Source organism: Centruroides vittatus, unplaced genomic scaffold (genome assembly GCF_030686945.1).
Source record: "Centruroides vittatus isolate TY-2023 unplaced genomic scaffold, ASM3068694v2 contig_1218, whole genome shotgun sequence".
NCBI classification, from domain to species: Eukaryota; Metazoa; Arthropoda; class Arachnida; order Scorpiones; family Buthidae; genus Centruroides; species Centruroides vittatus.
The window spans coordinates 528,828-542,574 of NW_027120780.1; the positions used below are offsets into that span (position 1 = coordinate 528,828).

A 13,747-nucleotide genomic window follows, 5' to 3' on the forward strand; every position below is an offset into this window, starting at 1 on the left:
GTGTGATGTATACGTTTCTATTCAATTTTAATTTTCCTAGGCTTTTGTGTAGCGTGTGTTGTGTGACACCTGTAGAGGAGAGAACGACAGCTACAATAAGCACCCTATCCATCCTCCATAGATGCCTTATTTCCTGGGCGAGTTCTGTGTACTTGCTGATTTTTTCAGTGCAGTGATTTTTTGGAATGGATGTCTATAATATATGCTATTTTATTGTGTTTGTCAATGAATGTGATGTCTGGTCTGTTGTGGTAAATTGTTTTATCTGTGATTATGGCTCTGTCGTAGTACATTTTGTGCGTGTTGTTTTCCAATACTGTCTGTTGAATGTAGGCCTATTAGTAATATGTCTAATAATTTGTGTTTCTTTGCAAGCTCTTGATGTATTTGCTACTTGATTATGTCTATATAAATTATCTGTCTATGCCAAGAGCTTGCAACCAGAAGCGATGTGTTGTATGATTTCTAGCATGATGTGACATTTTCTGTATGTGTCATTTGTGAGTGTAGTATCTTTGAGTATGTGTTTTCTGTAGTTTTTAGTATTTATGACCTGATCCTGTATGGCAATCATGAATCCTTCCGTCTCCTCAGAGAGGCAACCAGCTGTTTGACGCAGTTTTATCAACAGAATCCTGGTCCAGGTCATAGGGATGTCTGCCATGGAGTGCCTTTCGCACCCATGATTGCTTAATGGTGTCTATGCTATTTATATGTTGTGTTCGTGTCCATACGTTGAGAATGTAAGTTTAATGGTGTATTATTTGAGTCTGCTAGAGTTACTGCTTTATGTAAATGTGATGTTTCTTGTTTTTTGTAGAAAAACTCTTGCAGTCTCTATTTGTTTGTAGTGGAGGTTAACTTTGTCGATCAGGCCACGTCCGCCATCTTTACGTGGATGGGTTAATCTTTCTATGGTGGATTTAGGATGATGTTGTTTTTGCGTAGTAACTGTTATTCTTGTTTTTATTTGGTGTTGCTCAAGATCTGCCTGAGTCGAATGTATAAGAATAAGTGAGTACGGGACGACATATGTGTTTATTGTATTAACATCATCTTATTTCATCAGTGCTGCGGTAGAGAATGAAATACAAGCATAAGAAACACAGCAACTGTGGTAAAAAAAATATATAAATAAAACTTGAAATTAATAGAATATGTAAAAGTTTACGTCACACCTTTCACCTTGTGACGGCACACCAGTGTGCGGCGGCACACCGGTTGCGGAAGACATCCCTTATTTTTCTGCATTTTTTGACGTTTCACGGTCTTGAAGCCAAAAATGTAAAAAATATTGGGAGTCATTTATTGATTGATCGCCATACTTTTCCTCTGTTATATGCCGGGAAAGTGATATTATACACAAATGATAAAGGGTAATGTACATCTTATAGTTTAAACAGAGTGGTATAAATTGTATCATCATTAAATGGATAAATAAATGGCATGAATGAATTTTTAAATTTAATATAATCATAAGACTTTTAACTATTATATTGAAATGATATATTCGAAAAGAGTAAAATTATACCTAAAAATACAAGATTTAAATAAACTTTTATGATGTTAGTCACAGAATAATTAAAGAGGAAAGAAGAATTATATTCCTCTTTTTAACAGAAAATTTAAAATAGATTTTAAAATTTTGTAATACGAATTATATATTTATGAGATTTTCCGTTAGTTAAAAGAAATAAATAAATCCTTCTTTATATGTATATAAATCTTATTTGATTTATCTACAAAATGAATTTTTTGAATATTATTGATGACACCTGGATACGTCATTATTCTTAATCAACCTATTGTACCAGTACATTGTACTCGAGACACTGAATAGTGACTGAAGATGAAGTATAATTATTTTATATTTCAATTTTTTCATCATTTCTGCCTCGTGGATACTAAGAAATCGTTTTTCCATACCTATAATGGGGACAACTGGATGATGAGGGTCGAAGCTCGATATATTTTTGTTCTGTGAATGTATTTCCAAAAGGTGAAATATGGAAACAGTACCGTCATACTTTCGATGAAAACATGCATCTGAAATTTTATTTAATTATTTTTAAATTAAGATTTAGCGCCAAATATTCTAAAACAAACTTTTTCAGATGTAAAATGATAATAGAATTGGCACCATATTTTGAAAATCTATTTTAAAATGTTCATAAGGTACATAAAAACTAAAGACTGAAAGTCACGTTTTACTCGGTTCTATGGAACGAAAAAGGTTAAAGACATGAAAATTGCTACACAATAGTTTAACACCAAGTCGAACAATATACCATGTAAAACATTCAATTTGGTTTGGAGACATTTTTCACGTACCCATTTGGTTAGTTACATTAAAATTAAGAAAGGAATCAACTTAGTAGATACGAAACACGAGTTAATTATACGTTAATTGATTTTTAATTACATTTTTCTCATTAGTTTCATTATAATAATTATATATACACATATGATATTATTTAAGTTTTTATAATTTTGGTTAATATGAATATTTCATTTCAAAATTTTTCGTAAAATTTTTGTCCGGCATCGAATATCTGCGACTTTCTTTTTATCTAATTCCAATTACAAATATTCGATATGAATGTTAATACAGATTAATTTACGTATTTAGAATTTTGTCATTAAAACACCATTTTATTTTACTATTAAAAGTTTCATTAATAATATAAATTACATAGTACTATAAAATTAAAATCAACTAATCATCTTATCATCCGGCTTATGCCTTTTACTTCGTATGTTTAATTTTGGAATTCTATTGAAACAATAGAATTCCAGTTAGTTGATCAGAATAGTTGATCTAAAATGGAGTTTTTAAATATCTGTTTCTTTCCAATGGTATTAAAATTTTAGATTATGAGTGTGATATACAGTAGAGAACCGAAAATCGGAATCAATTGGGGACTGGGGTTGTTCAGATTACTGATTTGTTCGGATAACCGATTATGTACGAATAAATATATTAATCTGTCCGATGTTCAATTTTTCTCCGTTGCGTGTCGCATCGTGTTGAATTTTCGTCGATTTTAAGCCTAACGAAAATTTTTATAATAATAATCAAGGCTATCGTATCGTTAAAAATTATTTCTGCATTTTGCACAAACAAAATAAATATATTGAAGAATATAAAAACATGAAAATTATACTTTAGAAGTAAATTTAGTATCAAAAACGTTCGATTCGGCACGACACAGTCCGCCTGAAAATCGTTTCGATTACCGGCGATTCCGATTACCGGGGTTCCGATTAACGAGTCTCTACTGTATATATATAAAAGAATATCTAAGGTACACCTCTATACAGGGTGGTCCATAAGTCGTTCACCACAGGATTAATTTCATAAGTCTTATAAGTGTTCAAATTGACTACTCTAAGCTTTACACATTCTTGTATTCTAGTGTTATAGGATGATTTGATACGTCTAAGTATCTCGGGATTTATGTTATGAAATTCTCTGGTTATTGCATCCTTCAATTCAGGAAGAGTACGTGACGATTCCGTCAAATCTATGGTGTATCAGAGGAAAAAATCAAGAGGGGTAAGGTCTCTCTTGGCCATTCCACAGGACATCCTCGGCCAATCCATCTATTGGGAAACCTCTCGTTGAGGTACTCGCTCACTCTCGCAGCAAAATGCGCCAGAGCGCCGTCCTGTTAAAAGAACATGTATTCGACCTCGTTATAACGGAACGTCCTCCAGGTAGCCCTATAACATCCGTATGTTTCACCGGTGACATTCTCATTAAAGAAATGCGGGCCGTTTGTGTGTCGTCCTCATATTTCATATGAGGACGACACACAATATATCATCCATATTTCAGCCCAGACCCTGATTCGAGTGTCGTTCTGTACATGGTTCTCTTAACTCCACCTAGAATTGAAATCCGACCAATAGCGACATTGTGCCTGTTAACGTGGCTACTCAAATGGAATGATGCTTTGTCACTGAAAAATATTGATAAATTGACATATGTCAGCATGCATTCATAAAATTCCATCCGTCTATCGGTGTCAGCAGCATGCACTTCTTGAATCAACTGTACTTTATACACTTTACGCGAGTGGAACCAATGCTGATGCAGAATGCGCAATATCAAGAAATGTGGAAACAAAATGGAAAAAGACTGATACATTTTTTTCAGAAAATCTGTTCTCCGAAGCTGACGTAAATGAATCGAGGTATGGAATAAACATAGATCGTTTCCAGTACTCGGAAGATGAGGTTACAGGAAGATTCAAACGACGCTACTGGTATTTTACTACTCAGGGCGGAAGAAATTCTACTAGTATTTCTCCCGCAGTGAGGCAGACGAGAGATTTGCCAGCCTCAGCCTCATAAGGAAACTCTTTTCCCCTGCTCCGCCACAAGGCACTACAGGGTTCTAGAGACTATGCCTTAATCATGGGCCTTGGTCTCTTACCCGAAGGTAGTCACTGACTCTTTTCTTTTTAGTTGGGGCGCCGAGGACATCTCCTGGGCTGCCATCCGTCCTCTTAGCCCCAACTCACTAACTTGGCATAACTTTTGTATTTGTGCAGCTTACGCCGCACTTAGAAATTTGCTCTGTCGTTTGTAATTGTGCAGTCTACACCGCACTTATAAGTTTGCTCTGTCATTAGCACTTTAGAATTAAATCCAAGCATTTATAATAGGGTACTCCTCCCTACAAGAAGGAGACACCCTGCCCAATGCGTCCATTGGGCTCATAGATCAAATAGATCTGAGACTTTAACCATCAATTCCTTTAGTTTCAATAAGTTTCCTTTACTTGCTGCTAGCGTTCGAAGTACTTGTTCAGGCGGCTTGGACCAGTCGACTTGGCCAGCCCCTCGGCGGTAATCCTCTGTAAGAGGACAGTCAAGTACGTAGTGTCTCGCGTCGCCGCGAGGACACCCACAGGAGCAGCAACCATCTCCTTGTCCAAGAATGGACTTGAAGTGGGGAAACCTCCCGTGTCCGGTCAGTATCTGCGTAAGCAACCTACAACAACTCACTGGGGTAAGGCCAACGTCAGGCACGAAGGCGTGGGTCGACCTACCCACCGTACTTAGAGTCCAGCTCTCTTGCCAACTCATCATTGATCGCTGCAGTAGAGTACCTTTTATGTATGTTGCCGAGGGTTCCACCGTCCTCGTTACAAATGGGCCCCTAGCCCCCGCCTTGGCCAGTTGGTCGGCACGTTCGTTGCCCGGGATCCCGATGTGGCCTCGGACCCATCTCAGGGCAACGTGTCGCTCGTGCCTCGCCCTCAGTACCCTACCTCTGATCTGAGAGATTTGCCATAATGACATCAGCAGTTTGGCAGCGAACTTTACGTTCAGTTCTTAATATGGTTCGCATATTAAAGAAAAAATAAACTTTTTGACTGCAGGATATTTGCAGCAAATTGTAGTAAAGCTGAGTACTTGGTATAATGAATACAGGTTTCGTGGCAGCACAGGACAGATAAAAGACTTTCTTTATTCTTCATCTAGGGTTGGATCCAGGGACGGAACTACGCGTAACAGACCCTAAAGCTTTAAATTTCTGGAGGTCCCTTTAAAAAAATTTTTACATATAACTTATATAATAAAATAAAAATTTTGACAACATACACTAAAACTTATATATATTATTAAAGCATCATAAAAATACTACTGCTGCATATCGTATACTGCTACAAATTGAAAATAAATTTTTTAAATTTCAGCTATATGGGACCCCTGGATTTGGTGGCCTGGAACTTAAACTTCATTAGCTTCATTATATATTCGTCCATGCTCTCATCCATCACTACTTACCTTTATCCTAGTTTCTTTAAACATTTATTAAATAACTCATTAAATTAGTTAATTGTGAAAAGTGGTCACTTTTTGAGTTATTAATGCAGTTGGAGCAACATATCCTATCATTTTTCGGAAAGAAAGATGAAATATACTTCTGTCCTGCAATCAAATTATCGCTGCCGATAGTAAATTTTATGAAGTTAAATAATTGTAAATTGAGCATTGATGAGGAAAAATTTGTATATTTATTATTTAAGAATAAAAATAAACGAATTAGTGGTGATACGAAGTCAGTTTAAAGATGACACATAGACGATCTACCGAGAGGGAATGCCTCCCGGGAGTCCTTTTATGGGCCCCTATTTAGGTGTTACCGACGTGAAGAAAACCCAGTAAACTCAACGAGGCGCGAACCCATGACCAATTGCTAGTATTCAGTGGTTTTATCCACACGGCCACTGGTGAACTCGAAGTTTAGCAACGTAGGATTTTAGTTTTATTCGCAATAAAAATCAAGAGAAATTTTACTTTAGGAGGCTCCTATATTTTCCACTTAAGCGAAACTGCCACTTAACTGAGGCGGCCACCAAAGTGGAGTTTGAAAGTCCCCTGCAAAATTACATGTTTTACAGGAGAATTTCAAAGGTTCACTTAAGCGAAGTTTTACTGCATTTAGTTAATATAATTTCAAATGATTCGAATCTGTTAATCTCCTTATTCCAAATATCATTGATGTATAAAATTCCTAAATTTTTGGTCGAATTTGAAACAACGAGATTAATAGATTTACTTTTAAACAGTCAGCCTGTAATTGGTTGTGTTAAAAAAAAAAACATCCTGTAATTTTGAAAAGATAGGCAATTACAGCATAATGTTGCCAGGTCCTACGTTTTTCCCTTAAGCTTTACATGTTTTTGGTTTATTTTATTGTTTACATTCTTAATTCTCCCGTAAGTAGGTTTCTTCCTTTATTTTAACACTTTATTTTCTTTTTACTATAAAATCATATTTTAAACACAAGTAAATGTACTCGAAAATTGGTTGCAAACAAAGCCATTAGATGACGCTGTAACTATTAAAAAATTGTTGGCAATAAGAATTGATTTCGAGGATTTTAATGGAAAAAAAAACCAACGGTAACGATAGAAAATGTTTCCAGGATGATGAATTTCGGTAACAATAACTTTTCCTATCTTTAATTATTACGCAACACTTGTTCAAATAAGTAGATGTGACTAATCGTGTCTACTCCGTTCCAAAAACGTCAAATATTCGGATTTGAAACAATTTAATATAAAATACTATTGTTTTAAATTCTGTTTAAATTAACTGTATAAAATTAAGCTTTTTAAGGTTAAATATCAAAGTTTTTAATATTTTTTAAAATGCATTTTGAAAATAAAATAAATTATATATAAAAAATATCAATTTGTATTTAACACTCGATTGCGTGAAAATGCTATAGTAATGAAGTACAGTAAACCCCACTAAAAGATCAACCATCTAAAGTGATCATTCCCATTGGTGGTCGCAAAGTAGATGTTTTACTGTGTTTATTAACGAACTCTTGGACATTTTCATGACATCATTTAATTTATACTATTTTTCGCCTAATATTAGGTTTTTTTTAGGTAATATTAGGTTTTTTTAGGCCTAATTTTAGGTTTAACAATATTAGGTTAGGTTAACCTAACCTAATATTGTTAGGAACTTGTGAATGTGACCTTTATCCTTGAAATCGTCGCGCCCTCTCCTCTGCTATGCGAGGGATGAGTGGAGTTATGTAAACTCTGTTAAGGGGAAGTGGTACTCCGGTCCTCACTACAGTTTGGGCGTGTGTTGTGCTCTGACGTACATTCCTTTTTAGTCTTCTCATTCTTTGTCTTACCTCGACGCCACCCTTCATCATATCTACATTCTGACAAATATGAAAACAGTTTTTAAATTTTAAGTAAAAATGTATTTTAAAACAGCCTTTTCGCCCTTTGTTTTACCAACTTGTAAGTGAAAGTACCAATAAATTGAAAAATTCTATTTCCATTTATAATTTTGATTAATGACAAAATAAATATTTTATCAATTATTTTCATTAATTTTAATTGTTTTGCTTACCAGTTTTAAAGAAGAGTAAGAACAAATGACGATGATGATTTCATACAATGAAACTATAGAAGTTAATTTGTTTTTCCCATATTCTGTTTCTAAGTGTTACACTAAAATATGAAAATAAATAAAATGTGAATTTATAAATATGTATTTGCAAATTTTACTTTTTATATCAATCATTACATGGCAAGCTATCAGTTTTATAATAAAATTACGCTAGTGTTCTTCTGAAGGAAGGCTCCTTTTTCCTGAATAACTCGAAGAGCAAAATCAGATATTTGAGCTGACTATTTTTACAGTGGTTTTATTTAGCAGAAAAACTGGAGATTATATCGCAAAATTTTCCACTGATTTTCAAAATTTCTTTTATTGACGTACGGTATCGTGTCTTAGTTCTTGACTACAAATCAACATTCATACGAAATAAAGTGTACGTAAGCTACTGAATTTTGTAATATTCTAATTCTAGAGCATAATCTGTCCAAGATCATTTTGTTCAGCAGTTAGTCATTCTCATTGATAGTTGATAGCACGTAACTCCATAATTGAATGAGTAAGAGTTTATGGCTAACAGGCTATAAACTTTTGCTCTTTTAATCGTTATAAAGTAAATTATAACAGTAAATTATAGCTTTTATTTTTTATTTTTTTTTTAAATGATGGGCCCGTTTTATTATTGTAAGAATTAATATATTAGTATATATAAATTATTCTTTTGAATTTTCATCAAAAACAATAAGTTAGAACTCTATATTATCTAAAATCACGAATATATTGATCCTTCTTATTATTTACAAATAAAACACACTTAAATGTTCACTTTAGAAAATTTATTACATAATTCAACTTTAATATTTCTAATTTCGTCTTTTCTTGTATAATGAATCAATCATATACAATTTCTGCCCAGAACCCACAAATATAATCATGGGATATTGAAAAGCATGAAGGCAATAGACTGGACCGACGAGATTAAATAAACTCCCCGATATCAGCCAGCTATAACAATCAACAAGGCACATTAGATTTTCTTCAGAGCCACCAGCTACAATGAAATGATTATTTATCCACTGGCTGCAAAAATAATGAGTACAATGTAAATCAGAATAGACTTCTCTAATCTTTTTTCCGCTATCAAAACTCCACACCTCTAAATTATTTCTCGGTTTCCAGGAAGCAGTAAGTATCTGACCTTCAAAAATATCAAGTCCCTTTCCACAAACGCTAGGTCCAAATATGCTTCTTATAGAATTCTTCTGTCTATCATCCCAAAACTGAACAGTATTATCCCAACCAGCACTCAGTAACACATTATTTACAGTAGGATGATATTTAACAGTGAACACTTTTGATCTGTGACCATCAACTTTCCTTAAATCAAAACTTGCCTCTAAAGAATTTATTTTCTGTTTGGTTTCAATGTCGTATATTCCTAATTTTGGAATAGTTCCAGCTGTTGCAAACTTAGTATTTTCTGGATTTATTGCACAATCCATTAGTTCCTGCTCTTCTTTAATCGTTTGCAAACACACATGAGCGAGGTAATCCCAAAATTTGATGTGCCCAGAATTATATATCGCAATCATAATGTGATGTAACAGACTGGTCGAATCTTCAGAAAGAAAGTAAATAGCCATTACAGCAGAATACTTATTTAGATCAGAATCAATAAGAGTAGTAATTAACAGCCCATCGGTTATGTTATATAATAAAATTCTTCCGTCCAACAACCCTACGGCCACTATATTTTCACTTTTTATACCTTGACAACTTAATACGCATTTATCGAACGACAATTTATTTTTAATTCGAATTCTTCCTTCCACAACCGGTTCACTTTCAACTGGTTTTTCTTCCGGAATTTCTTCTTCGTCATCCAGCATCCAATTAAGTCTTCTCTCTCTGTGAGAGTCATCGGCACATTCACTTATCATTGTCAAAGTTCGTTTTAATTTCTCTAATTATGGAATTTTCGAACACAGATAAAAAAATTCGAATTCGGCTCGCACTTTTAAAACACTAATTTGCCTTAATATTAATTCTTTATGTATAGGCCTATATTTAATATAACGCGCCAAAATTCGAAAAATACCTCACCCACTGCAAGTCTAATTATGCCGTGTATTTCACGTCAATATAGCTAATATTTAAAATGATAGTTCCAGCTAAATGTGTAATTCGGCTGTAATTTTAAAATTGCAGACCTGTAAATTAACCCTAAACACTGGCGTCCGTCTGCTGTTCTATCTTAATCTCGAGAACGGAGTTAGATAGATGAAAATCGAGACCACAATTAGAAAGCTTAGGAGCCGGAGATCCGATTAACTATATTTCAATTCAAACATATCAGAATTAGACAGATGACCGGCATGACTCTTGTTAACAGGAAAAGTGTGATGTACAGGGAAAAGACACTACTAAAACGACAAATTATTTATTGTAAAATCGTCATAATGCCGGGATGTAATTTTTAATCATATTTTTTAAATTTATTTAATTTAAAATATACGCTCTCCACCTCAAATTAATAATATAGTCCCCTGTACATAATACTTTTCCCGTTAGCAACAGAGTTATGCCGTCATCTATATAACTCCTTACAGGAAAAACTTTTTGAATTGAAATAACGTGACTATGTGACTTCCGGTTTACATCGTATGTTCATATAAGTTAATCGTGACTTCCTACCTCTAGGCTTTCCACATCAGGTCTCGGTTATCATCTATCTAACTCCGTACTTGAGATTAAGGGAAGACAGACAACAGACAGAGGGACGAAAGTGGGAATTTATAGGTCTACAATTTTTCAAATTGCAGCCCAATTTAGAGCATTGTGCATCGAGATCTAAAATATTGCAGTCCGGCATTTTGAAGATGTCACAATAAATAATTGGTCGTGTTGTCTTTACAATAGCATTACTTTCTGCCATTTTGCTAACGAAATCAGAACTAAAGGCGAATTAAACAGTAAACTGGTGAACGAAATTAAATTTCAGCATTCTATTGGATGATCATATAAGGAAACTCAATATTTAGTCGAATGAGTCTAAACAAGTTACTTTATTTACGGTATTTCCAGTCTATAATTATCAAATTTATTGTTGTGATTTTACATACATTACTTCATATCGATACATTTTTATAATAGCTACGAAAATTTTATATTCGTGACTTACAATTTTTTTGAGTTAAAGAAAAAAACCAAGTATCACTTATGAAACAGGTATAATAGCACGACAGTAATTACACGACTATGGAGAACTTTCAGCGGATCACAAACAACTAATACTTTTCTCACCTGTTTTATTATTGTTATTATTATAAAAAAAATTCATATGCATAAAATATTATCAAATTGTATTTGAATTATATTTTAAAATATATTTTATAATTCGAATTCGTCCCATTGACATTGTCTAGCGGGGAAGGGAGCCAAGACATATTTTCGTAATTACTTCGATATTAATAGTAAGTCTGTTCGATTGGAAAGGATAGTGCACATTTTTACGCAAATTTGACGTCATTCCTTAGAATTTTCATTGTAACACGGACTTTAAAATGTTCACTGTCTGAACCAATCGAACAGACAGAGTTCGTTTACTGTATTGTGTATAAGTGAGTGAAGTACAATAATTATATTACAAAAGTTTAAATTCATAACTCTAACACTATTGAAAAATACATTTACAAAATCGGAAAAGTTCTTAATTATCTTATTTATATTTTTATCATATTTTCAATAAATAGAAAAAAAATTTATTTTTATTTTTCTGATCAAAACGACCATAGAATCTATCAATATTACTTTTCAACCTTCTTTACTAAAGACATTATTGTAAGGATATAGTTGTTGATGGTTGCAATCGCGATCTGTAAGCACTCGCATACGATTATACCAGTTATAAGATAAAATATACAACTTGTATGTAATATAAAATATAAAAATTTGTATTTAATAACTTGTAATAAATGCATCGCTTAGTCAATTTTATAATCCAGATATAAATTGTAATTGCAAGAGCAGAAAGTCGCAGGAAATTGAGATCTTACTAAAGAACTATTAAACAAGCATAAAAAAAGATAGTAAAATAAATTCTAAAAGTTGCTTTTTTGTTTGGTTACTATATTTTATAGCTTGCTTATTTTCTTTAGTAAATCTTTTTCTCACAATATATTCCTATAGATTTTTCCGGTTGGCATCATTTTCGATTGGAGATAGCGGTTTGATATTGGCGTTTTGTGGATACAATATAGTTACTTTTTATTCTCTAAGTTTTCCTTTACATACAACAATAAAGTACCAATACGATGTCGATAAGTTATATTGAACTAACTAGCGATACGGTCGTATCATAATTTATCATTACTGGTCGTCTAACTAAATTTAACACAGAAGCGTAACTGTTATTATATTTAAAATTTCTATAAATCTTAAAGATTACTGTTATTTTTATTTCTAACAATTGTTGGATCTTTCTGGATAACCTAAATTGTTTTTGATAAATAACATAATAGAACTATTCACGGATAACAAAGTGCTCTCTGCTGATTTCATTCCATTCGCAATTGCTCTGTCGATTGATAATCAATATCTTAACTTTGCCCAGAACCATTTAACTTTGAAATAATATTTCGATTGATGGCCCTAAATTTATTTTTTTCGTTTGTTTCCAGTTGTTAGAGCAAACAAAATTTTAATTATTGATTAATATACGCTTAAATTTACGATTGAATTTGTCATATTATTATTTCATATAAATAAATTTTATTTAATAAAACAAGACAACACTTGTTTAAACGGGTAAAAATGATTGTTTAGAGGCGATTTAGAATATAGATTGATAAACGAAAATATAAGACTAGACGTCACGAGAGTTTCTTAAAATACCAAGATAGAGAGAACTGCTTTTAATATTTTAGAAATTATCCCACGTCTATATCTTTAAAATTTAAAACAATAAATCTGTAAAAATGTACTCAAACAAAATAAAAATCAGTCTTTTTACAATTCTTTTTCAATACGATAGTAATTACAAACAATAGCGTAACCAGGTGAACGACACCCTTATCTTTGTAAATAAATAAAGAAAGCATTAACTTTGTACTTAGTACAGTTAAGTGTGTGAACGCCCGTATGCACATTTGTATACAATATCTAAGAGATTTTTCTACATTCATAGAGCTATCCACAGTGATACAGTGGTGAATGTAACTTCGCTATTTATAATGTTCAACTCAAATGTTCACGAAAATGAACATTTCAGTGGAGATGGCAAGTTTTGAGCCTTTAAAAAAATTCTCATTTGAGCAATTTCTTTTATATATTAATATAGTATTTTTGCTATAATATGCCACTACTAAAACAAACTACAAAAAAAACTTGCGAGAAGCAAAATCTCCCCAAGACGGAAACTTATTAAAGCCGAAAAATCGCATGTATTTCGGCATTGGTATCACATTTCCCCCCCCACAAAATATCCTTTATAATTTGAAATCCGTGAGACGCGAACGCAAAGCTGTGTGTGTTATACTTCTGTTATCAATTGACATTAATTAGAACCAGTCAAGTAAAGAAAATTAAGCAAATATTGACTCGAAAAGACTGATTAAAAAAAAACATTAGGAATAAAATCAAATGAATGGAACGCCGATAAACGAACTATAATCACAGTGGTGTCTCGTACTTCGAATTTAATTCATTCCAGGAAGCCGTTCGAACTTTGAATCATTCGAAGTCCAAATCAATTCTTCCTATTAGATAATGAATTAATTCATTTCCAGATTTTAAACAATACCACTTGTTGCTTCCATACACTTCTCAGAAGCTATAGTTAATGTAGGAAAGACTATATTGGGTTA

At 32.9% G+C, this 13,747-nt stretch overlaps 2 protein-coding genes across 2 annotated transcripts; both read right to left on the reverse strand.

The window, feature by feature from the left end:
* Window positions 1–4,721: 4,721 nt before the first annotated feature.
* On the reverse strand, window positions 4,722–5,309 carry LOC136987299 (uncharacterized). The gene has a single exon (XM_067285015.1). It carries the CDS (start codon window positions 5,307–5,309, stop codon window positions 4,722–4,724), a length of 588 nt encoding a protein of 195 aa, XP_067141116.1.
* A 3,405-nt stretch (window positions 5,310–8,714) lies between these two features.
* LOC136987485 (uncharacterized) lies at window positions 8,715–9,981 on the reverse strand. Its single transcript, XM_067285222.1, has one exon. It carries the CDS (start codon window positions 9,821–9,823, stop codon window positions 8,747–8,749), a length of 1,077 nt encoding a protein of 358 aa, XP_067141323.1. The 5' UTR covers window positions 9,824–9,981; the 3' UTR covers window positions 8,715–8,746.
* Between the last annotated feature and the right edge of the window lie 3,766 nt (window positions 9,982–13,747).

Coding starts and splice junctions, on each gene's coding strand:
- LOC136987299 (XM_067285015.1), bottom strand. CDS start 5,309: ATGTCATTATGGCAAATCTCTCAGATCAGAGGTAGGGTACTGAGGGCG.
- LOC136987485 (XM_067285222.1), bottom strand. CDS start 9,823: ATGATAAGTGAATGTGCCGATGACTCTCACAGAGAGAGAAGACTTAAT.